This window comes from Caloenas nicobarica, chromosome 28 (assembly GCF_036013445.1).
Source record: "Caloenas nicobarica isolate bCalNic1 chromosome 28, bCalNic1.hap1, whole genome shotgun sequence".
Classification (NCBI taxonomy): domain Eukaryota; kingdom Metazoa; phylum Chordata; class Aves; order Columbiformes; family Columbidae; genus Caloenas; species Caloenas nicobarica.
In genome coordinates this window covers 273,132-298,152 of record NC_088272.1, presented here as the reverse complement: position 1 = coordinate 298,152, position 25,021 = coordinate 273,132, and the positions used below count along the sequence as shown (strand labels likewise).

General features: G+C 62.0%; 2 protein-coding genes across 4 annotated transcripts in view; both read right to left on the bottom strand.

Annotated features, from left to right (window-relative positions):
• NGDN (neuroguidin) lies at positions 1-8,629 on the bottom strand. Its single transcript, XM_065653034.1, has 10 exons — positions 8,568-8,629; positions 8,428-8,499; positions 8,214-8,351; positions 6,820-6,904; positions 6,077-6,132; positions 5,856-5,949; positions 3,342-3,483; positions 1,921-2,080; positions 1,785-1,836; positions 1-499 (listed from the first exon to the last, which is right to left on the bottom strand). The coding sequence occupies exons 1-10, from the start codon at positions 8,607-8,609 to the stop codon at positions 468-470; spliced, it is 873 nt and encodes a 290-aa protein (XP_065509106.1). The 5' UTR covers positions 8,610-8,629; the 3' UTR covers positions 1-467.
• A 1,365-nt stretch (positions 8,630-9,994) lies between these two features.
• Positions 9,995-25,021, bottom strand: part of ACIN1 (apoptotic chromatin condensation inducer 1) — a 29,994-nt gene continuing 14,967 nt past the window's right edge. For 2 of the 3 annotated variants that reach the window (XM_065653020.1, XM_065653018.1), the window contains exons 9-17: positions 24,826-24,956; positions 23,679-23,852; positions 23,447-23,576; positions 19,449-19,573; positions 18,329-18,436; positions 16,925-17,032; positions 12,421-12,778; positions 11,663-11,763; positions 9,995-10,371 (exon numbers count right to left, since the gene is read on the bottom strand). In XM_065653020.1, the coding sequence (XP_065509092.1) occupies positions 10,090-10,371; positions 11,663-11,763; positions 12,421-12,778; positions 16,925-17,032; positions 18,329-18,436; positions 19,449-19,573; positions 23,447-23,576; positions 23,679-23,852; positions 24,826-24,956 (1,517 nt within the window). In that variant the 3' untranslated portion in view covers positions 9,995-10,089. The remainder of the gene's footprint in view (positions 10,372-11,662; positions 11,764-12,420; positions 12,779-16,924; positions 17,033-18,328; positions 18,437-19,448; positions 19,574-23,446; positions 23,577-23,678; positions 23,853-24,825; positions 24,957-25,021) is intronic. The other variant, XM_065653019.1, reaches the window with a different exon arrangement.

The following is a 25,021-nucleotide window of genomic DNA, read 5'->3' as shown; positions in this document are numbered from 1 at the left end:
ATTGGGGGAAAACGGGGGAATTTGGGGCAAAATTTGGTGAAAATGGGTGAAAATCGAAGAAATTTCTGGGGGAATTGGGGGAAAATGAGGCAAAACCGGGAAATTTGGGGTAAAATTTGGTGAAAATGGGCAAAAATCGTAGAGATTTTGGGGAAATTGGGGGAAAATGGGGGAAATTTGGGGCAAAATTTGGTGAAAATGGGAAAAAATGAAGAAATTTGGGGGGAATTGGGGGAAATTGGGGAAAAACGGGGGAAATTTGGGGCAAAATTTGGTGAAAATGGGGAAAAAATGAAGAAATTTGGGGGAAATTGGGGAAAAACGGGGGAAATTTGGGGCAAAATTTGGTGAAAATGGGAAAAAATGAAGAAATTTGGGGGAAATTGGGGAAAAACGGGGGAAATTTGGGGCAAATCGGGTGAAAACGGCGACTCGGGAGCCGCGGATTTGCCGGAAAACGTGGAATTTCAGCCCAAATTTTTGCGCCGTCGCCGGAAACCTGTGGGGAGGGGTCAGAGGTCACGGCCACGCCCACTTAAAGGGACCCAGGCGTCCGGGTGACCCCCAAAAAAGGGACCCAGGAGTACCCCAAAAGGGACCCAGGCGTCCGGGTGACCCCCAAAAAGGGACCCAGGCGTCCCCCAAAAAGGGACCCAGGAGTTCCCCAAAAGGGACCCAGGCGTCCCCCAAAAAGGGACCCAGGCGTCCGGGTGACCCCCAAAAAGGGACCCAGGCGTACCCCAAAGGGACCCAGGCGTCCGGGTGACCCCCAAAAAGGGACCCAGGCGTACCCCAAAGGGACCCAGGCGTCCGGGTGACCCCCAAAAAGGGACCCAGGCGTACCCCAAAGGGACCCAGGCGTCCGGGTGACCCCCAAAAAGGGACCCAGGCGTACCCCAAAGGGACCCAGGCGTCCGGGTGACCCCCAAAAAGGGACCCAGGCGTACCCCAAAGGGACCCAGGCGTCCGAGTGACCTCCCCAAAAGGGACCCAGGAGTTCCCCAAAAGGGACCCAGGAGTTCCCCAAAAAGGGACCCAGGCGTCCGAGTGACCCCCCCAAAAGGAACCCAGGCATTCCCCAAAAGGGACCCAGGAGTTCCCCAAAAGGGACCCAGGAGTTCCCCAAAAAGGGACCCAGGCGTCCGGGTGACCCCCAAGAAAGGGACCCAGGCGTCCGGGTGACCCCCAAAAAAGGGACCCAGGCGTTCCCCAGAAGGGACCCAGGCATCCGAGTGACTCCCCAAAAGGGACCCAGGCGTACCCCAAAGGGACCCAGGCGTCCGGGTGACCCCCAAAAAGGGACCCAGGCGTACCCCAAAGGGACCCAGGCGTCCGGGTGACCCCCAAAAAGGGACCCAGGCGTACCCCAAAGGGACCCAGGCGTCCGGGTGACCCCCAAAAAGGGACCCAGGCGTACCCCAAAGGGACCCAGGCGTCCGGGTGACCCCCAAAAAGGGACCCAGGCGTACCCCAAAGGGACCCAGGCGTCCGGGTGACCCCCAAAAAGGGACCCAGGCGTACCCCAAAGGGACCCAGGCGTCCGAGTGACCTCCCCAAAAGGGACCCAGGAGTTCCCCAAAAGGGACCCAGGAGTTCCCCAAAAAGGGACCCAGGCGTCCGAGTGACCCCCCCAAAAGGAACCCAGGCATTCCCCAAAAGGGACCCAGGAGTTCCCCAAAAGGGACCCAGGAGTTCCCCAAAAAGGGACCCAGGCGTCCGGGTGACCCCCAAGAAAGGGACCCAGGCGTCCCCCAAAAAGGGACCCAGGCGTCCGGGCCACTCACCCCTCCCCCGCTTGGGCTTCTTCGGCTTCTTCCTCTTGGGGGGCGGGGCCTCCTGTGGGCGTGGCCGGAAGGGGCGGGGTCAGGGGTGTCCCCCAGGCCCCCCCCCCCCCCCCCCTTGGGGGGCCGGATCTCTCACCTGATTGGTCGGATCCAGCAGGGCGCTGACGTCACCGAAGTGGGTGATGGCGTCGAGGCCCCGCCCCTCCAGGCCCCGCCCCTCGAGGCCCCGCCCCTCCAGGCCCCGCCCCTTCCGGCCCCGCCCCAAGCGCAGCAGCAGCGACTCCTCCAGGCGGGTCCTGAGGGACCCAGGCGTCCGGGACCCATAAGTGACCCAGAGCTGACCCACAACCGACCCCTATCCGACCCATAAGTGACCCCATAGCGCCCCATAGTCCCCCCATAGCGCCCCCCAAGTGACCCCATAGCGCCCTTGTGACCCATAAGTGACCCCGGAGTGCCCCCCAAGTGACCCCATAGCGCCCCATAGTGCCCTTGTGACCCATAAGTGACCCCATCGTGCCCCCTAGTGCCCCACAGCGCCCCCCAAGTGACCCCATAGCGCCCTTGTGACCCATAAGTGACCCCATAGCGCCCCCCAAGTGACCCCAGAGTGCCCCCATAGCGCCCTTGTGACCCCCAAGTGACCCCATAGCGCCCTTGTGACCCATAAGTGCCCCCATAGTGCCCCCCAAGTGACCCCATAGCGCCCTTGTGACCCATAAGTGACCCCAGAGTGCCCCCCAAGTGACCCCATAGCACCCTTGTGACCCCCAAGTGACCCCATAGCGCCCCATAGTGCCCCCATAGCGCCCCTGTGACCCATAAGTGACCCTGGAGTGCCCCCCAAGTGACCCAATAGCGCCCCATAGCGCCCCCCAAGTGCCCCCATAGCGCCCCATAGCGCCCTTGTGACCCATAAGTGACCCCATAGCGCCCCCCAAGTGCCCCCATAGCGCCCCATAGCACCCCTGTGACCCATAAGTGACCCCAGAGTGCCCCCCAAGTGACCCCATAGCACCCTTGTGACCCCCAAGTGACCCCATAGCGCCCCATAGTGCCCCCATAGCGCCCCTGTGACCCATAAGTGACCCTGGAGTGCCCCCCAAGTGACCCAATAGCGCCCCATAGCGCCCCCCAAGTGCCCCCATAGCGCCCTTGTGACCCATAAGTGACCCCATAGCGCCCCCCAAGTGACCCCATAGCGCCCCATAGCGCCCTTGTGACCCATAAGTGACCCCATAGCGCCCCCCAAGTGACCCCAAGTGCCCCCATAGTGCCCTTGTGACCCCCAAGTGCCCCCACAGCGCCCCCCAAGTGCCCCCATAGCGCCCTTGTGACCCATAAGTGACCCCATAGCGCCCCCCAAGTGCCCCCATCGCGCCCCTGTGCCCCCCAAGTGACCCCATAGTGCCCTTGTGACCCCCAAGTGACCCCATAGTGCCCTTGTGACCCCCAAGTGACCCCATAGTGACCCCCAAGTGACCCCATAGCGCCCCCCAAGTGACCCCCAAGTGCCCCCATAGCGCCCCTGTGCCCCCCAAGTGCCCCCAGCGCGACCTGCGGGCCTGGGCGGGGGAGGGGCGGGCGCCGCCCCCCGGCAGCTCCTCGGGCCCCTCCCCCAGCTCGCGCCGCAGCTCCCGCAGCAGCGACGAGTTCAGAGCCGCGCGGAGCCGGAGCCGCCGGTGCCGGAGCCCCGGGCCTGCGGGAGAGGGAGCCAGGAGTGCCCCAGGGGAGCCAGGAGTTCGGGAGGGACCCAGGAGTGCCCCAAGGGACCCAGGAGTTCGGGAGGGAGCCAGGAGTGCCCCAAGGGAGCCAGGAGTGCCCCAGGGAGCCAGGAGTGCCCCCGGGGACCCAGGAGTGCCCCAGGGAGCCAGGAGTGCCCCAAGGGACCCAGGAGTGCCCCAGGGACCCAGGAGTGCCCCAGGGACCCAGGAGTGCCCCAAGGGAGCCAGGAGTGCCCCAGGGAGCCAGGAGTGCCCCGAGGGACCCAGGAGTGCCCCAGGGAGCCAGGAGTGCCCCAGGGGAGCCAGGAGTGCCCCAAGGGACCCAGGAGTGCCCCAAGGGAGCCAGGAGTTCGGGAGGGACACGGGAGGTCGGGGATTGTGGGTATAAAAGGTAATTGGGGAAACTGAGGCACGGGGGGGACCCAGGAGTTCGGGAGGGACCCAGGAGTGCAGGAGGGACCCAGGAGTGCCCCGAGGGACCCAGGAGTTCGGGAGGGACCCAGGAGTGCCCCGAGGGACCCAGGAGTGCCCCGAGGGAGCCAGGAGTGCGGGAGGAACACGGAAGTTTGGGACTTGGGGAATAAAGGGGAGTTGGGGAAACTGAGGCACAGGGGGGACCCAGGAGTTCGGGAGGGACCCAGGAGTGCCCCAAGGGACCCAGGAGTTCGGGAGGGACCCAGGAGTTCAGGAGGGACCCAGGAGTGCCCCAAGGGACCCAGGAGTGCCCCAAGGGAGCCAGGAGTGCCCCAAGGGAGCCAGGAGTGCCCCAGGGAGCCAGGAGTGCCCCAGGGGAGCCAGGAGTGCCCCGGGGACCCAGGAGTGCCCCAAGGGAGCCAGGAGTGCCCCAAGGGACCCAGGCGTTCGGGAGGGACCCAGGAGTTCGGGGGGACCCAGGAGTGCCCCGGGGAGCCAGGAGTGCCCCGGGGAGCCAGGAGTGCCCCAGGGACCCAGGAGTGCCCCAAGGGAGCCAGGAGTGCCCCAGGGAGCCAGGAGTTCGGGAGGGACCCAGGAGTGCCCCAAGGGAGCCAGGAGTGCCCCAGGGGACCCAGGAGTTCGGGAGGGACCCAGGAGTGCCCCAAGGGAGCCAGGAGTGCCCCGGGGGACCCAGGAGTGCCCCAAGGGAGCCAGGAGTGCCCCGGGGATCCAGGAGTGCCCCGGGGACCCAGGAGTGCCCCAAGGGAGCCAGGAGTGCCCCAGGGAGCCAGGAGTGCCCCAAGGGACCCAGGAGTGCCCCAGGGAGCCAGGAGTGCCCCAAGGGAGCCAGGAGTGCCCCGGGGACCCAGGAGTGCCCCGGGGAGCCAGGAGTGCCCCAAGGGACCCAGGAGTGCCCCGGGGAGCCAGGAGTGCCCCAAGGGAGCCAGGAGTGCCCCGGGGAGCCAGGAGTTCAGGAGGGACCCAGGAGTGCCCCAGGGGAGCCAGGAGTGCCCCAAGGGAGCCAGGAGTGCCCCGGGGAGCCAGGAGTTCGGGAGGGACCCAGGAGTTCGGGAGGGACCCAGGAGTTCGGGAGGGACCCAGGAGTGCCCCAAGGGACCCAGGAGTGCCCCAGGGACCCAGGAGTGCCCCAAGGGAGCCAGGAGTGCCCCAAGGGAGCCAGGAGTTCGGGAGGGACCCAGGAGTGCCCCAGGGGAGCCAGGAGTGCCCCAGGGAGCCAGGAGTTCGGGAGGGACCCAGGAGTGCCCCGGGGACCCAGGAGTGCCCCAGGGAGCCAGGAGTGCCCCGGGGACCCAGGAGTGCCCCAGGGAGCCAGGAGTGCCCCAGGGGAGCCAGGAGTCCGGGAGGGACCCAGGAGTGCCCCGAGGGACCCAGGAGTGCCCCAGGGAGCCAGGAGTTCAGGAGGGACCCAGGAGTGCCCCGGGGACCCAGGAGTTCGGGAGGGACCCAGGAGTGCCCCAAGGGACCCAGGAGTGCCCCAAGGGACCCAGGCGTTCGGGAGGGACCCAGGAGTTCGGGGGGGACCCAGGAGTGCCCCGGGGAGCCAGGAGTGCCCCAAGGGAGCCAGGAGTGCCCCAAGGGACCCAGGAGTGCCCCGGGGAGCCAGGAGTGCCCCAGGGAGCCAGGAGTGCCGCAAGGGACCCAGGAGTGCCCCAGGGAGCCAGGAGTGCCGCAAGGGACCCAGGAGTGCCCCGGGGACCCAGGAGTGCCCCAAGGGAGGCAGGAGTGCCCCAGGGAGCCAGGAGTTCGGGAGGGACCCAGGAGTGCCCCAAGGGACCCAGGAGTTCGGGAGGGACCCAGGAGTTCGGGAGGGACCCAGGAGTCCGGGAGGGACGCAGGAGTGCCCCGGGAACCCAGGAGTGCCCCAGGGACCCAGGAGTGCCCCAAGGGACCCAGGCGTCCGGGCCCCACTCACCATAGGTCACGGGCACCAATCTGGGGGGCACGTAGCGTTTCCCGCCCCCCAAGCCCGGGGCCTTTGGCGCCGCCCCCTCCTCCTCCTCCTCCTCCTATAGGGCAGGGAACCTGTCAATCAACCGCCGGCCCCGCCCCTCCCACCCCCCCCGAGAGACAAGGAGGGAAAAGGGACCCAGGAGTGCCCCAAGGGACCCAGGCGTCCGGGCCCCATAAGTTCACCTGCGCGGCCGCCAGGGCTGCGGGGCGGGGCCGGAAGCTCAGGGGGTCGTTGGCGTCTGGAACGAGAGTGACGGGCGGCTGTCAATCAAGCGGGGGGACCCAGGAGTGCCCCGAGGGACCCAAGAGTGCCCCAAGGGACCCAGGAGTGCCCCGAGGGACTCGGGAGTTCCGGAGGGACCCAGGAGTCCGGGAGGGACCCAGGAGTGCCCCGAGGGAGCCAGGAGTGCCCCAAGGGACCCGGGAGTTCGGGAGGGACCCAGGAGTTCGGGAGGGACCCAGGAGTGCCCCAAGGGACCCGGGAGTTCGGGAGGGACCCAGGAGTCCGGGAGGGACCCAGGAGTGCCCCAAGGGACCCAGGAGTTCGGGGAGGGACCCAGGAGTGCCCCAAGGGACCCAGGAGTTCGGGAGGGACCCAGGAGTGCCCCAAGGGACCCAGGAGTTCGGGAGGGACCCAGGAATGCCCCAAGGGACCCAGGAGTCCGGGGGGGACCCAGGAGTGCCCCAAGGGACCCAGGAGTCTGGGAGGGACCCAGGAGTGCCCCAAGGGACCCGGGAGTTCGGGAGGGACCCAGGAGTTCGGGAGGGACCCAGGAGTGCCCCAAGGGACCCAGGCGTTCAGGAGGGACCCAGGAGTGCCCCAAGGGACCCAGGCGTTCAGGAGGGACCCAGGAGTGCCCCAAGGGACCCAGGCGTTCAGGAGGGACCCAGGAGTGCCCCGAGGGACCCAGGCGTCCGGGCCTCACCCCTCCCCCCCGCGGCCGCCGCCCGCAGCAGCTTCTCCACGTGGTGGCGGAGCCGCCGCTCCAGGGGGCGCAACTTCTCCAGCACCTGGGAACCGGAGACCAGAGAGACCCATAGGGACCCATAGGGACCCATAGGGACCCATAGGGACCCATAGAGACCCATAGAGACCCATAGGGACCCATAGGGACCCATAGAGACCCATAGAGACCCATAGGGACCCATAGGGACCCATAGAGACCCATAGAGACCCATAGGGACCCATAGGGACCCATAGAGACCCATAGAGACCCATAGGGACCCATAGGGACCCATAGAGACCCATAGGGACCCATAGAGACCCATAGGGACCCCTAGGGACCCATAGGGACCCATAGAGACCCATAGGGACCCATAGGGACCCATAGGGACCCACAGGGACCCACAGAGACCCATAGGGACCCATTGAAGCCAATGGGCACCCCCGTGGCCCCGCCCCTTTACCCCTATTGGCCGCACTCCCCCGGCCAGCCCCGCCCCCTCCCCTTGGCCACGCCCCCTCCCTCCCCATTGGCCGCGCCCCCCTTGGCCACGCCTCCCCGCCCCACTCCCCCCTTTAGCCACACCCCCTCGATCCCCATTGGCTGTGCTGCTTGTGGCCACGCCCCCTCAGCCGCCATTGGCCACACTTCCCTTGGCCACGCCCATTTAATCCCCATTGGCCGCACTCCCCCTGACCACGCCCCCTCCCTCCTACTCCCCTCTTTGACCACGCCCCCCCCACCCCATTGGCCGCACTCCCCTTGGCCACACCCCCTCCTCCCCGCTCCTTAGCCACGCCCCCTCCCTCCCACTCCCTTTGACCACGCCCCCTCAAACCCCATTGGCCACACCCCCCCTGAACACACCCCCTCCCTCCCACCCCCCCTTAGCCACGCCCCCTCCCTCCCCATTGGCTGCACTCCTCTTGGCCACGCCCCCTCCCTCCCACTCCCTTTGACCACGCCCCCCAAACTCCCATTGGCCACACTCCCCCTGACCACACCCCCTCCCTCCCACGCCCCCTTAGCCACGCCCCCTCCCCCCCCATTGGCCGCACTCCCCTTGGCCACGCCCCCTCCTCCCCACTCCCCTCGGCCACGCCCCCTCCCCCCCATTGGCCGCACTCCCCTTGGCCACGCCCCCTCCTCCCCGCTCCCTTTGACCACGCCCCCTCAACCCCCATTGGCCGCACTCCCCTTGGCCACGCCCCCTCCTCCCCACTCCCCTCGGCCACGCCCCCTCCCTCCCCATTGGCTGCACTCCCCTTGGCCACGCCCCCTCCTCCCCACTCCCCTCGGCCACGCCCCCTCCCCCCCCATTGGCCGCCCGCCGCCCTGTCCCCGCCCCCGCCGCCTCCCCATTGGCCGCCGCTCACCACCCGCGTCTCCAGGAGGCGGGGCAGCTCCGCGGCCCCGCCCAGCGGCCGCCCCGCCGCCTTTCCCGCCGCCAGCAGCGCCAGGTCCGCCAGGTACTGCAGCAGCGCCTGCGCCCGCAGCTCCAGCACCGCCAGCCCCTGCCGCAAAGCCCGGCCACGGTCACCCCGGCCCCGCCGGGGACCCCCCGACCCACCCCCGGCCTCCAAGCGCCACCTTCTCCGTGGACAAGCGGCCGCTCCGCACGGTCCGCAGCAGCGCCCGGGCGTGTTGGCTCACCGCCGATACCTGCGCGGAGGTTTTAGTGCCGGAACGTGGCATTTCGTGAGGGAAAAAAAGGCGGTTTTGGGGCTCACCTGCTCGGCGAGGCAGCGGAGGAGCGCGGCGGCTTCGGCCATGCTGCGGGGAGGCGTGAGGGGAGAGCGGCAGCCAATCAGAGCGCGGGGCGGGATGAGGGGCAGGCGCGCTGGCCAATGGAAGCGCGGCGCCGCGGCGCTGCGGCCAATAGGGACGCGAGGAGCGCGGCGCGTCCCGCCTCCCCGCGGCGCCGCTGAGCGGCAGGCGCGCTGGCCAATGGGAGCGCGGCGCCGCGGCGCTGCGGCCAATGGGAGGGCGAGAGGGAGGGAAAAGTCCCGCCCCGCCGTTCTTGGCGGGCTGAGGGGAGGGGAGCGCTGAGGGACAGGCGCGCTGGCCAATGGGAGCGCGGCGCCGCGGCGCTGCGGCCAATGGGAAGGAAGGGAGCGCGGAGCGTCCAGCCTCCCCGCTGCGCCGCTGAGGGACAGGCGCGCTGGCCAATGGGAGCGCGGCGCCGCGGCGCTGCGGCCAATGGGAAGGAAGGGAGGGCGGCTGGTCCCGCCCCCCGCGCTGACAGGCGGAGGAGAAAGAGAACGGGCCAATGGCAGCGCGGCTGGGCGGGGAAAGGGGCTGAGTGACGCGCGGCTCAGCCAATCACAGCCCTGCCGCCGCGGCCGACGGGCTCAAGAGCCACAAAACCCCCCAAAACCCCACTAAACCCCCCAAAAACCCACTAAACTCCCCCCAAAACCCGAAAATCTGGCTCAAAGCGCCGTGAATTCTCCTCAAAACCCCACGAAACCCCCTCAGATTGGCCAGAAACCCCCCAAGTTCGGCCTGAATTGGGCCCCAAACCCGAACGCGGCGCCGCAAGGGCCGGAAGCGCTGAGGGGAAAGCGAACGGGCCAATCGGAACGCGGCGCCGCCGCCGAAGCCAATAGGAAGGCGAGGAGGGCGGGGCGTCCCGCCTGCCAGCGGAGCCGCTGAGTGAAAGGCGCGCCGGCCAATGGGAACGCGGCGCTGGCCGGCGCAGCCAATAGGGACGCGCGGAGGGCGGGGCGTCCCGGCTGCCATCGGCGCCGCTGAGTGAAAGGCGCGCCGGCCAATGGGAACGCGGCGCTGGCCGCCGCAGCCAATAGGGACGCGAGGAGGGCGGGGCGTCCCGGCTGCCCGCGGCGCCGCTGAGGGACAGGCGCGCTGGCCAATGGCAGCGCGGCGTCGGACGCCGCAGCCAATAGGAACGCGAAGACTTTGGCGCGTCCCGCCTCCTGCGCGGCGCGGGCGGGAAGCGACGAGGGGCGGGGCAACGCGTTGACTGCCAGGCGGCTGAGCCAATCAGCGCCCGCGCAGCCCCAAAACCGCGCCAAACCGCCCTGAAACCGCGCCAAACCGCCCTGAAACCGCGCCAAACCGTCCCCAAGTCGCGGCTGAACGGCCCCAAAGCCCCCCCGTAAATAATGACGATGCGGGGGGGGGGCGAAAGAGCGAGGGGGTTACGAACGGCGCGGGCGGGTTTATTGGCGGCGCGGCGCGGGGTGCGTTTTTGGGGCGAAACGCGGGGCTTTTGGGCCAGGCGGGGCGGGTTCAGCGGCGCCCGCCGCGATCGCGGAGCGGGGGGCTGCGGCTGCGGCTGCGCCGCTTGTTTTCCCGCCGGTGCGAGGGAGGGGGCGTGGCCGGGGGCGGGGCCTGGCGGGGCGGGGCCGGCCCCGCCCGCTTGTCGGCGGCGCGGGTTGGCTGGGGGGCCGAGGGGGCGGGGTTGGCCGAGGCCCCGCCCCCGCGCTGGCGAAGCTCCGCCTCCTCCTGCTCCTTGCGGCGCCGCTCGCGTTCCCGCGCCCGGGCGGCGCGTTCCGCCTGTTTCTGGGTGAACTGGGGGGGGACATGGGGGACGTGGGGACCCATAGGGACCATAGGGACCCATAGAGACCCATAGAGACCCATAGGAAACATAGAGACCCATAGGGACCCATAGAGACCATAGGGACCATAGGGACCCATAAGGATCATAGAGACCCATAGGGGCCATAGGAACCATAGAGACCCATAGAGCCCCACAGAGACCCATAAAGCCCCACAGAGACCCATAGAGACCCATAGGGACCCATAGGCACCCATAGAGACCCATAGGGAGCCCCAGAGACCCATAGGGTCCTATAGAGACCCATAGAGACCATAGAGACCCATACAGACCCATAGCGCCCCATAGGGAGCCATAGGGACTCATAGGGATCCATAGAGACCACAGAGACCCACAGAGCCCCATAAAGCCCCACAGAGACCCATAGCGACGCATAGAGACCCACAGGGACCCACAGAGCCCATAGAAACCCATAGGGACCCATAGGGACCAATGGGGACACATAGAGCCCCATAGAGACCCATAAACACTCATAGAGACCCACAGAGACCCATAGGGACCATAGAGACCCATAGAGACCCATAGGGAGCCATGGAGACCCATAGAGACCATAGAGACCCATAGAGCCCCACAGAGCCCCACAGAAACCCACAGAAACCCATAGGGACCATAGGGACCATAAAGACCCATAGAGACCCATAGAGACCCATAGAGCCCATACAGACCCATAGAGACCCATAGGGACCCATAGAGACCCATGGAGACCCACAGAGCCCATAGAGACCCATAGAGACCCATAGAGACCATAGAGACCCATAGAGACCCATAGAGACCCATAGGGACCCATAGAGACCCATAGGGACCCATAGGGACCCATAGAGACCCATGGAGACCCACAGAGCCCATAGAGACCCATAGAGACCCATAGAGACCATAGAGACCCATAGGGACCCATAGAGACCCATAGAGACCCATGGGGACCCATAGGGACCCATAGGGACCCATAGAGACCATAGAGACCCATAGGGACCCATAGAGACCCATAGAGCCCCACAGAGCCCCACAGAAACCCACAGAAACCCATAGGGACCATAGGGACCATAAAGACCCATAGAGACCCATAGAGACCCATAGAGCCCATACAGACCCATAGAGACCCATAGGGACCCATAGAGACCCATGGAGACCCACAGAGCCCATAGAGACCCATAGAGACCCATAGAAACCAATGGGGACCCATAGAGACCCACAGAGACCCACAGAGACCCATATGGACCCACAGCGCCCCCCAGCCCCGCCCACCTGCGTGTCGGTCAGCGGCAGCCAATAGATGCACGGCGCCGCCTTGGTCTTGCGGAACAGATCGTCCAATAGCTTGGCCGGGGGCTCCTCGGGGGGCTTCTCTGCCATTGGACGAGCCCTTAGCCCCGCCCACCAGCCCTGAACCCCGCCCACAACCCCTTAGCTCCGCCCACAACCCCTTAGCTCCGCCCCCCATTCCTCCCTCTTCCCCATTGACCCTTTGGGAACTCGTGGCCACGCCCCCCACTCTTAGCCACGCCCCCTCCCCTTTGGCCACGCCCCCATCCTCCCCTATTCCCCCATACAAACCCCCATTAATTAACTTATAAAACCCCCCTTAACGAACCTATAGATCCTAGCTAAAGCCAGGCCACGCCCCCCCGGCTCTGACCCCGCCCCCCCCGGTCTGACCACGCCCCCTCCCCTTTAGCCACGCCCCCATCGTCCCCTATAAATCCCCTATAAATCAACTTAATTTCGCCCGCCCCGCTCAGGCCCCGCCCCCCGGGTCTGACCACGCCCCCCACTCTTGGCCACGCCCCCATCCCCCCTATAAATCCACTTATTCCAACCCCCAGGCTCCGCCCTCTTGGCTCAAGCCCCGCCCCCCGGTCTGACCCCACCCCCTCCCCTTTAGCCACGCCCCCTGTAAATCCATTTACTCCCACCCCCCAAGCTCCGCCCCCTTGGCTCAGGCCCCGCCCCCCCCGGCTTTGCCCCCGCCCCTTTGGCTCAAGCCCCGCCCCCCAGCCAATCACCTTTCTTGTCGGGCCGCCCCTCCCGGTTGCCCCGCCCCCTGTCACCGGGCCTCGTCCTGATTGGCTGCTGCTGCTGCTGCTGCGGGGGGGCGGGGCCCCGGCGGTGGGCGGGGCTGTGCCGGTGGGCGGGGCCGCAGGTGGGCGGGGCCTTGTCGCGGTCCCACTCGCGCTCCGCCCGCGCCCGCTCCCGCCGCTCCTGCTCCCGCTCGCGCTCCGCCCACTGCCCCGCCCCGCGGGGGGCGGAGCCGGGCGGGGACACGCCCCCCGAGGCCACGCCCCCCGCCGGAGGGGGAGGGGCTTCCGGGGCGGGGGGGGCGGGGCGGGAGGCGGGGGAGGGGAGACCCCGGTGGAAATCCAGCTGGGGGGACACAGGGGACATAGCGAGCACGGGGAGCACCGGGACCCACGGGGACCACAGGGACCCACAGGGACCCACAGGGACCCACAGACCCCATAGGGACCCATAGACCCCATAGGGACCCATAGGGACCCATAGAGACCCATAGGGACCCATAGGGACCCATAGAGACCCATAGAGACCCATAGGGACCCACAGGGACCCATAGAGACCCATAGGGACCCACAGGGACCCACAGGGACCCACAGGGACCCATAGACCCCATAGGGACCCATAGACCCCACAGGGACCCACAGGGACCCACAGGGACCCACAGGGACCCATAGACCCCATAGGGACCCACAGGGACCCATAGACCCCATAGGGACCCATAGGGACCCATAGAGACCCATAGGGACCCATAGCGACCCATAGAGACCCATAGAGACCCATAGACCCCATAGGCACCCATAAAGGCCATAGAGACCCATAGGGACCCATAGGGACCCATAGCGACCCATAGACCCCATAGGCACCCATAAAGGCCATAGAGACCCATAGGGACCCATAGAGACACATAGAGACACATAGAGACCCATAGGGACCATAGGGACCCACAGAGACCCATAGGGACCCATAGGGACCCACAGGGACCCATAGAGACCATAGAGACCCATAGGGACCCATAGGGACCCATACAAACCCATAGTGACCCATAGAACCCATAGAAACCATAGAGACCCACAGGGACCCATAGGGACCCATAGCAACCCATAGGGACATATAGAGACCGCAGAGACCCATAGAGACCCATAGATCCCCATAGACACCCATAGGACCCCATCCCGCCCCCAGCCCCATAGATCGCCCCATAGAGCCCATACAACCCCATAGACCCCCCATACAACCCCACAGACGCCCATAGGGCCCCATAGGACCCCATCCTATCCCCAGCCCCATAGATCGCCCCATAGAGCCCATAGACCCCCATAGAGCCCCATAGACCCCCACACAACCCCATAGACCCCCATAGGGCCCCATAGAACCCCATCCCGCCCCCAGCCCCATAGATTGCCCCATAGACCCATAGAGCCCCATAGACCCCCCCAGACCCCCCACACAACCCCACAAACCCCCATAGGGCCCCACAGGGCCCCATCCCGCCCCCAGCCCCATAGATTGCCCCATAGACCCCCATACAACCCCATAAACCCCCACAGACCCCCATAGACCCCCACACAACCCCACAGACCCCCATAGGGCCCCACAGGGCCCCATCCCGCCCCCAGCCCCATAGATCACCCCATAGAGCCCATAGACCCCCATAGAGCCCCATACAACCCCATAGACCCCCACAGGGCCCCATCCCGCCCCCAGCCCCATAGATCGCCCCATAGAGCCCAGAGACCCCCATAGAGCCCCATAGACCCCCACACAACCCCATAGACCCCCATAGACCCCTATAGACCCCCATACAACCCCATAGACCCCCATACAACCCCATAGTGCCCCACAGGGCCCCATCCCGCCCCCAGCCCCATAGATTGCCCCATAGAGCCCATAGACCCCCGCAGACCCCCCACACAACCCCACAGGCCCCCATAGGGCCCCACAGGACCCCATCCTATCCCCAGCCCCATAGATCACCCCATAGAGCCCATAGACCCCCACACAACTCCATAGACCCCCACACAACCCCACAGACCCCCATAGGGCCCCATAGGACCCCATCCCGCCCCCAGCCCCATAGATTGCCCCATAAACCCCCATACAACCCCATAGACCCCCACACAACCCCACAGACCCCCATAGGGCCCCACAGGACCCCATCCCGTCCCCAGCCCCATAGATCGCCCCATAGAGCCCATGAACGCCCATAGACCCCCCATACAACCCCATAGACCCCCCCAGACCCCCCATACAACACCACAGACCCCCAGAGGGCCCCATAGGACCCCATCCTGCCCCCAGCCCCATAGATTGCCCCATAGAGCCCATACAACCCCATAGAGCCCCATAGAATCCCATAAACCCCATAGATCCCTGTAAGGACCCATAGGGCCGCATCCCGCCCCCAGCCCCATAGATTGCCCCATAGAGCCCATATACCCCCATAGAGCCCCATAGACCCCCACACAACTCCATAGACCCCCACACAACCCCACAGACCCCCATAGGGCCCCATAGGACCCCATCCCGCCCCCAGCCCCATAGATTGCCCCATAAACCCCCATACAACCCCATAGACCCCCACACAACCCCACAGACCCCCATAGGGCCCCATAGGACCCCATCCCGCCCCCAGCCCCATAGATTGCCCCATAGACCCCCACACAACCCCACAGACCCCCATAGGGCCCCATAGGACCCCATCCCGCCCCCAGCCCCATAGATTGCCCCATAGAGCCCATAGACCCCCATAGACCCCCATACAACCCCATAGGGCCCCACAGGGCCCCATCCCGCCCCCAGCCCCATAGATCGCCCCATAGAGCCCATAGACCCCCATAGACCCCCCATACAACCCCATAGATGCCCATTGGGCCCCATAGGACCCCATCCTGTCCCCAGCCCCATAGATCGCCCCATAGAGCCCATAGACCCCCATAGAGCCCCATAGACCCCCATACAACCCCATAGAGCCCCATATACCCCCCACACAACCCCACAGACCCCCATAGAACCCCATCCCGCCCCCAGCCCCATAGATTGCCCCATAGAGCCCATACAACCCCATAGACCCCCATAGAGCCCCACAGAATCCCATAAACCCCATAGATCCCTGTAAGGACCCATAGGACCCCATCCTGCCCCCAGCCCCATAGATCACCCCATAGAGCCCATACAACCCCATAGACGCCCACAGACCCCCCACACAACCCCACAGACCCCCATAGGGCCCCATAGGACCCCATCCTGTCCCCAGCCCCATAGATCGTCCCATAGAGCCCATACACCCCCATAGACCCCCATACAACCCCATAGACCCCCACAGGGCCCCATCCCGCCCCCAGCCCCATAGGTCACCCCATAGAGCCCATACACCCCCATAGACCCCCATACAACCCCATAGACCCCCACAGGACCCCATCCCGACCCAGCCCCATAGATCGCCCCATAGAGCCCATAGACCCCCATAGAGCCCCATAGACCCCCATACAACCCCATAGTGACCCACAGGGCCCCATCCCGCCCCCAGCCCCATAGATTGCCCCATAGAGCCCATAGACCCCCGCAGACCCCCCACACAACCCCACAGACCCCCATAGGGCCCCATAGGACCCCATCCCGCCCCCAGCCCCATAGATCGCCCCATAGAGCCCATAGACCCCCATAGAGCTCCATAGACCCCCACACAACCCCATAGACGCCCATAGGGCCCCATAGAACCCCATCCCGCCCCCAGCCCCATAGATTGCCCCATAAACCCCCATACAACCCCATAGACCCCCCCCACAACCCCACAGACCCCCATAGGGCCCCACAGGACCCCATCCTGCCCCCAACCCCATAGATCGCCCCATAGACCCCCATACAACCCCATAGAGCCCCCTAGAATCCCATAAACCCCATAGATCCCTGTAAGGACCCATAGGGCCGCATCCCGCCCCCAGCCCCATAGATTGCCCCATAGAGCCCATATACCCCCATAGAGCCCCATAGACCCCCACACAACCCCATAGACCCCCACACAACCCCACAGACCCCCATAGGGCCCCATAGGACCCCATCCCGCCCCCAGCCCCATAGATTGCCCCATAGAGCCCATAGACCCCCATAGACCCCCATACAACCCCATAGACCCCCACAGGGCCCAATCCCGCCCCCAGCCCCATAGATCACCCCATAGAGCCCATAGACCCCCATAGAGCCCCATAGACCCCCACACAACCCCAAAGACCCCCATAGACCCCCCACACAACCCCACAGACCCCCATAGGGCCCCACAGGGCCCCATCCCGCCCCCAGCCCCATAGATTGCCCCATAGAGCCCATAGACCCCCATAGAGCCCCATACAACCCCATAGGGCCCCACAGGGCCCCATCCCGCCCCCAGCCCCATAGATCGCCCCATAGAACCCATAGACCCCCATACAACCCCATAGACCCCCACAGGGCCCCATCCCGCCCCCAGCCCCATAGATCGCCCCATAGCTCGCCCCACACCTCGTCCTTGGTGGCGAAATCGGCCGCCAGCACCTTGGGGTTGGACAGCGGCCACTTGACGCCGTGCAGCGCGTTGCGCGTGGCCGCGGCCTCCTCCACCGACTCGTACTTGGGGGGCAGAGACGCGTGGGGTGGGACCCACAGCCCCGCCCCACGGCCCGCCCCACCGCCCCCCAAAAAACGGCCCAAACTGGGGCCGAACGGGCGCTGAACGCGACTTGGACGCCGACCCATAAGTGCCCCCGCGTGCCGCCCCATAAGTCCGTCCGGCCACACGGCTCTGCCCCATAGCACCCCACAAGCCGGCTCTGCCCCATAACTGCGTCCTGCCCCACGTCTCTGCCCCATAAAGCCCAGTCTCTGCCCCATAGCCCCAGTCTCTGCCCCATAACTTATCTCTGCCCCATAACTGCGTCCTGCCCCATAGCCCCATTCTCTGCCCCATAGCCCCAGTCTCTGCCCCATAACTTGTCTCTGCCCCATAACTGCGTCCTGCCCCATAGCCCCAGTCTCTGCCCCATAACTTGTCTCTGCCCCATAACTGCGTCCTGCCCCATAGCCCCATTCTCTGCCCCATAGCCCCAGTCTCTGCCCCATAACTTGTCTCTGCCCCATAACTGCGTCCTGCCCCACGTCTCTGCCCCATAAAGCCCCAGTCTCTGCCCCATAGCCCCAGTCTCTGCCCCATAACCGTCTCTGCCCCATAACCGTCTCTGCCCCATAGCCACAGTCTCTACCCCATAAGCTGTCTCTGCCCCATAACTGTGTCCTGCCCCATAGCCCCATTCTCTACCCCATAACCTCCCATTTCTGCCCCATAACTTCTCTCTGCCCCATAACTGCGTCCTGCCCCACATCTCTGCCCCATAAAGCCCCATCTCTGCCCCATAGCCCCAGTCTCTGCCCCATAACCCCCCGTTTCCGCCCCATAACCCCCCATTTCTGCCCCATAACCCATCTCTGCCCCATAACCCATCTCTGCCCCATAACCACCTCTGCCCCATCGCCCCACATCTCTGCCCCATAACCCACCTCTGCCCCATAGCCCATCTCTGCCCCATAACCGTCTCCACCCCATAACCGTCTCTGCTCCGTAGCCCCACATCTCTGCCCCACATCTCTGCCCCCCAACCCCACCCTCTGCCCCATAACCCCCTATTTCCACCCCAAATTTCTTCCCACTCCCACCCCATATTTACCCCATTTCCCCCCCGAATCTGCCCCCTTTCTGCCCCACATCCTGCCCCACAACCCCCCCATTCCCACCCCAAATTTCTTCCCTTTTCCACCCCACATCAACCCCGTTTCTCCCCCATTTCTCTCCCAAACCTCCCCCTGTGTTCACCCCACATCCTGCCCCACATCCTGCCCCACACCCTGCCCCACACCCTGCCCCACACGCACCGTGACGTAGCAGTGCGACTTGATCTTGTCGATCCAGAACTCGTCCTCGCGCAGCCGCCCCGTCCGGCCCAGCAGCTCCTTCAGCTGCCCCAGCGTGAACGGCCGCACCTGTGGGGCAGGATGTGGGGCAGGATGTGGGGCAGGATGTGGGGCAGAAACCGGGGCAGGTTTGGGGAAGAAATGGGCTCAATACGGGGTGGGAATAGGAGGAGATTTGGGGTGGGAATGGGGGGTTGTGGGGCGGGATGTGGGGCGCACATAGTGGTTAGTTATGGGGCGCTTAAGAGTCACTTATGGGGCGCTATGGGTCACTATGGATCACTTAGGGGTCACTACAGGTCACTTGGAGGCACTTAGGAGTCACTTATGGGTCACTACGGGTCACTTATAGGTCAGTACGGGTCACTTATGGGTCACTACGGGTCACTTATAGGTCATTATGGGTCACTTATGGGTCACTAAGAGGCCACTTGGGGTCACTTATGGGTCACTATGGGTCACTTGAAGTTACTTGGGGGTCACTTACAAATCACTTATGGGTCACTATGGGTCACTAAGGGGTCTCTGATAGGTCATTATAGGTCACTTATGGGTCACTATGGGTCATGGGGGTCGCTCTGGGTCACTTATGGGTCACTATGGGTCACTGGGGGGTTTCTTATGGGTCATTATAGGTCACTTATGGGTCACTAGGTCACTTATGGGTCACTTAAGAGTCACTTATGGGTCACCTGAGGTCAGTAGGAGTCACTTGGGGGTCGCTGTGGGTCGCTATGGGTCACTTATGGGTCAGTTCTGGGTCACTATAGGTCGCCGTGGGTCAGTTGTGGGTCAGTTGTGGGTCACTATGGGTCGCTGTGGGTTGCCGTGGGTCGCCGTGGGTCAGTTGTGGGTCAGTTGTGGGTCGCTATGAGTCAGTTGTGGGTCACTCTGGGTCAGTTGTGGGTCGCTATGGGTCAGTTGTGGGTCACTCTGGGTCAGTTGTGGGTCGCTATGGGTCAGTACAGGTCAGTTGTGGGTCGCTGTGGGTTGCCATGGGTCAGTTGTGGGTCGCTGTGGGTCAGTTGTGGGTCGCTATGGGTCAGTACAGGTAAGTTGTGGGTCGCCGTGGGTCACTCACCAGGTTGCAGAGGTGCACGATGGGGGTGGGGCGCTGCCGGGGGGGGGAGGGGCGGGGCCCCGCCCTCACGGGCTCGTCCACGGGCAGCGAGAAGCCGCGGGGGGGGCGGGGCGGGGGGGCGGGGCCTGTCGGAACCCGTCACGACCAGTTAGAACCAGTTCGAACCGGTTAAAACCGGTTAAAACCAGTTAGAACCCAATACAACCCAACAGAACCCAAGAGAACCCCATGCAACTCTATACCAGTCAATACGACCCCATAAAACCCCCTGCGCTTCAACACAGAGCAATACGGTCCAATACAGATCAATAGAACCCAATAGACCCCCATGCAACTCTATACAAGTCAATATGACCCCATAGAACCCGATGTGCCTCAACACAAATCAATACGGCTCAATACAACCCAACAGAACCCAACAGAACGCCATGCAACTCTATACCAGTCAATACGACCCCATAGAACCCCATGCGCCTCAATACAGAGCAATACGGCCAAGTAAAAATCAATAGAACTCCATGCAGCTCTATACCAATCAATACGACCCCATAGAACCCGATGTGCCTTAATACAAATCAATACGGGCCAATACAAATCAATAGAACCCAATAGAACCCTATGCAACTCTATGCCAGTCAATACGGCCCCATAAAACCACGTGCGCCTCAAAACAGAGCAATACAGCCCAATACAAATCAATAGAACCCAATAGATACCCATGCAACTCTATACAAGTCAATACGACCCCATAAAACCCCGTGCGCCTCAATACAGAGCAATACGGCCCAATAAAAATCAATAAACCCCATGCAGCTCTATACCAGTCAATACGACCCTATACAACCCAATGCGCCTCAATACAAATCAATACGGTCCAATACAGATCAACAGAACCCAATGGAACCCAATAGACCGCAATACAGATCAATACAACCCAATATGACGCAACAGACCCCAATACAACCCAATATGACCCAATAGACCCCACTACAAATCAATAGAAGCTAAAAAGCCCCAATACAAATCAATAGAACCCAATACAACCCAATAGACCCCAATACAACCCAATAGACCCCAATACAACCCAATATGACCCCATAGACCCCACTACCAATCAATACAAGCCAATAGCACCCAATACAAATGAATACAACCCAATAAACCCCACTACAAATCAATACAAGCCAGCAGCACCCAATACACATCAATACAACCCAACAGGACCCAATAGACCCCACTAGAAGCCAATAAAAGCCAATAAGCCCCAATACAAATCAATAGAAGCCAATAAGCCCCAATACACATCAACACAACCCAATAGCACCCAATAGACCCCAATACAAATCAATACAAGCCAATAAGCCCCAATACAAATCAATACAACCCAATAGGACCCAATAGACCCCACTACAAATCAATAGAAACCAATAACCCCAATAGAAATCAATAAAAGCCAATAAGCCCCAATACCAACCAATACAACCCAATAGGACCCAATAGACCCCACTACAAATCAACAAAAGCCAATACGCCCCAGTACAAATCAATCGAACCCAATCGAACCCAATAGACCCCAATACAAATCAATACAAGCCGATAAACCCCACTACAAATCAATACAAGCCAATAAACCCCACTACAAACCAATACAAACCCATAGCACCCAATACAAATCAATACAACCCAATAGAACCCAATAAGCCCCACTACAAATCAATACAAGCCAATACCACCCAATACAAATCAGCACAACCCAATAGGACCCAACAGACCCCAATACAACCCAATAGGACCCAATAGACCCCGCTACAAATCAATACAAGCCAATAAACCCCACTACAAGTCAATACAAGCCAATACCACCCAATACAAATCAATACAACCCAATAGAACCCAACGGACGCCAGTACAAATCAATATAACCTAATAACAGTCAATACAAATCAATACAACCCAACATGACCCAATAGACCCCACTACAAATCAATACAAGCCAATAGCATCCAATACGAATCAATCCAACCCAATAGGACGCAATAGACCCCACCACAAATCAATACAAGCCAATAAGCCCTAATACAAATCAATACGACCCAATAAGACCCAATAGACCCCACTACAAATCAATACAAGCCCATAGCACCCAATACAAATCAATACAACCCAATAGAACGCAACAGACCCCACTAAAAATCAATACAAGCCAATAAGCCCCAATACAAATCAATACAACTCAATAAGACCCAATAGACCCCAATACAACGCAATATGACCCAATAGACCCCACTACAAATCAATACAAGCCAATAGGACGCAATAGACCCCACTACAAATCAATACAAGCCCATAGCACCCAATACAAATCAATACAACCCAATAGGACCCAACAGACCCCAATACAACCCAATACGACCCAATAAACCTCACTACAAATTAATACAACCCAATAAGCCCCAATACGAATCAATACAACCCAATATGACCCAATAGACCCCACTACAAATCAACAGAAGCCAATAACCCCGATACAAATCAATACAAGACAATAGGACCCAACAGACCCCAATACAACCCAATAGGACCCAATAGACCCCACTACAAATCAATACAACCCAATAGACCCCAATACAAATGAATACAACCCAATATGACCCAATAGACCCCACTACAAATCAATACAAGCCAATAGCACCCAACACGAACCAATAGAACCCAATAGGACGCAATAGACCCCACTATAAATCAATAGAACCCAATAAGCCCCAATACAAATCAATACAAGGCAATAGAACCCAACAGACCCCAATACAACCCAATAGCACCCAATAGACCGCACTACAAATCAATACAACCCAATAGACGCCAATACAAATCAATACAACCCAATAGGATCCAACACACCCCACTACAAATCAATAGAAGCCAAAAAGCCCCAACACAAATCAATACAACCCAATACAACCCAATAGACCCCAATACAACCCAATATGACCCAATAGACCCCGCTACAAATCAATAGAAGCCAATACCACCCAATACAAATCAATACAACCCAATAGGACCCAACAGACCCCACTAGAAATCAATACAAGCCAATAAGCCCCAATACAAATCAATACAACCCAATAGGACCCAATAGACCCCACTACAAATCAACAGAAGCCAATAACCCCGATACAAATCAATACAAGGCAATAGAACCCAACAGACCCCAATACAACCCAATAGGACCCAATAGACCCCACTACAAATCAATACAACCCAATAGACCCCAATACAAATGAATACAACCCAATATGACCCAATAGACCCCACTACAAATCAATACAAGCCAATAGCACCCAACACGAATCAATAGAACCCAATAGGACGCAATAGACCCCACTATAAATCAATAGAACCCAATAAGCCCCAATACAAATCAATACAACCCAATAGGACCCAACAGACCCCAATACAACCCAATAGGACCCAATAGACCCCACTACAAATCAATACAACCCAATAGACGCCAATACAAATCAATACAACCCAATAGGACCCAATAGACCCCACTACAAATCAATAGAAGCCAAAAAGCCCCAACACAAATCAATACAACCCAATACAACCCAATAGACCCCAATACAACCCAATAGGACCCAATAGACGCCACTACAAATCAATAGAAGCCAATACCACCCAATACAAATCAATACAACCCAATAGGACCCAACAGACCCCACTAGAAGCCAATAAAAGCCAATAAGCCCCAATACAAATCAATACAACCCAACAGGACCCAATAGACCCCAATACAAATCAATACAACCCAACAGGACCCAATAGACCCCAATACAAATCAATACAAGCCAATAACCCCAATACAAACCAATACAAGCCAATAACCCCAATACAAATCAATACAAGCCAATAACTCCAATACAAATCAATACAAGCCAATAACCCCAATACAAATCAATGGAACCCAACACGAGCCCCGCTCCCCATTCACTCACTTTTCTTAATGGGCGGCTCGGGGGGCGTGGCCTCGGCGCCGCTGGGCGTGGCCTCGGCGGGGGTGGGCGTGGCCTCGGCGGGGGTGGGCGTGGCCAGCGCCTCCTCCCCCCCGTTCTCAGCACCAATCACCTGCAAGGGAAGAGGGGAGGGGGGGTGTGGCCACTCCGGAGGGGGGGCGTGGCCACCGGCAAGCGGCCAATGGGAGGGAGGGGGCGTGGCCTAGAGCCCCACCTGCGTGACCGTCCTGATGATTTTCAGGGGGGGGGGAGTCGCGGCCCCGCCTCCTGGTGGCTCCGCCCCTGCCGTGACGTCATCAGGCCCCTCCCCCTCGTCGCTGGGGGGGGGTTGGAGGTCCGGGGGGGGGTCGGCGCCCCCCCCCCCCACTTTGATCTCCGGGATCAGGCTCTGAAAAAACGGGAGCATTTTAACCCGAAACATGAGAATTGCACCCAAAAAGAAAACGAATTCTGCCCCGGGTGGGGGAGTTTTGGGGGAGATTTCAAAGGTTTTGGGGGTTTGAAGGGGGGTTTGGGGGTTTTTGGGGGTTCTGGGGGGGGGTTGCAGGACCCTGGGGGTTCCCGGAGGGGGCGGGGCTTGGGGCTGGTGGGCGGGGTCTGGGCTTTGTGGGCGGGGCTTGGAGCTGGTGGGCGGGGTCTGGGCTTTGTGGGCGGGGCTCGGAGCTGGTGAGTGGGACTTGAAGCTTGTGGGCGGGGTCTAGGGTTTGTGGGTGGGGTCTGTGCGTTGTGGGCGGGGCTCAGAGCTGGTGGGCGGGGTCTGGGCTTGGTGGGCGGGGCTTTAAGCTTGTGGGCGGGGTTTAGGGTTTGTGGGTGGGGTCTGTGCATTGTGGGCGGGGCTTAGAGCGTGCAGGCGGGACTTGAAGCTTGTGGGCGGGGTTTAAGGGTTGTGGGCGGGGCTTTAGACTTGCGGGCGGGGTCTGGGCTTTGTGGGCAGGGTTTAAGGCTTGTGGGTGGGGTTTAAAGCTTGTGGGCGGGGTCTCTGCATTGCGGCTGGACCTTAGAGCTGGTGGGCGGGGCTTAGGAGTTGTGGGCGGGGCCTTGGGCTTTGTGGGCGGGGTTTAAGGCTTGTGGGCGGGGTTTCGAGCTTGTGGGCGGGGTCTGGGTTTTGTGGGTGGGGTTTAAGGCTTGTGGGTGGGGTTCTGAGTTTGGGGGCGGGGTCTGGGTTTTGTGGGTGGGGTTTAAGGCTTGTGGGCGGGGTTTAGAGCTTGTGGGCGGGGCTTGTGGGCAGGGTCTGGAGCTTGTGGGCAGGGCTTAGGGCTGATGGGAGGGGTTTAAGGTTTGTGGGGCGGGGCCTGGGGGTTGTGGGCGGGGCCTGGGGGTTGTGGGCGGGGCCTGCGGGTTGTGGGCGGGGCTTTTGGCACCTTGAGCGAGTCGGTGGTGATGCTGATGGACGGCCTCTTGGGGGCGCTGGCCGTGCTGGAGCCCCAGCGCCGCTTCCGGCCCCCCCCGGCCGGGGCTCCGCCCACTTCCGGCTCCGCCCCCTTGGCAGCTGCTGGGGGCAGGGGGGGCGGGGCCTAAGGCTCAGGCCACGCCCCCCTCCAGTCATCTCTATGGCCC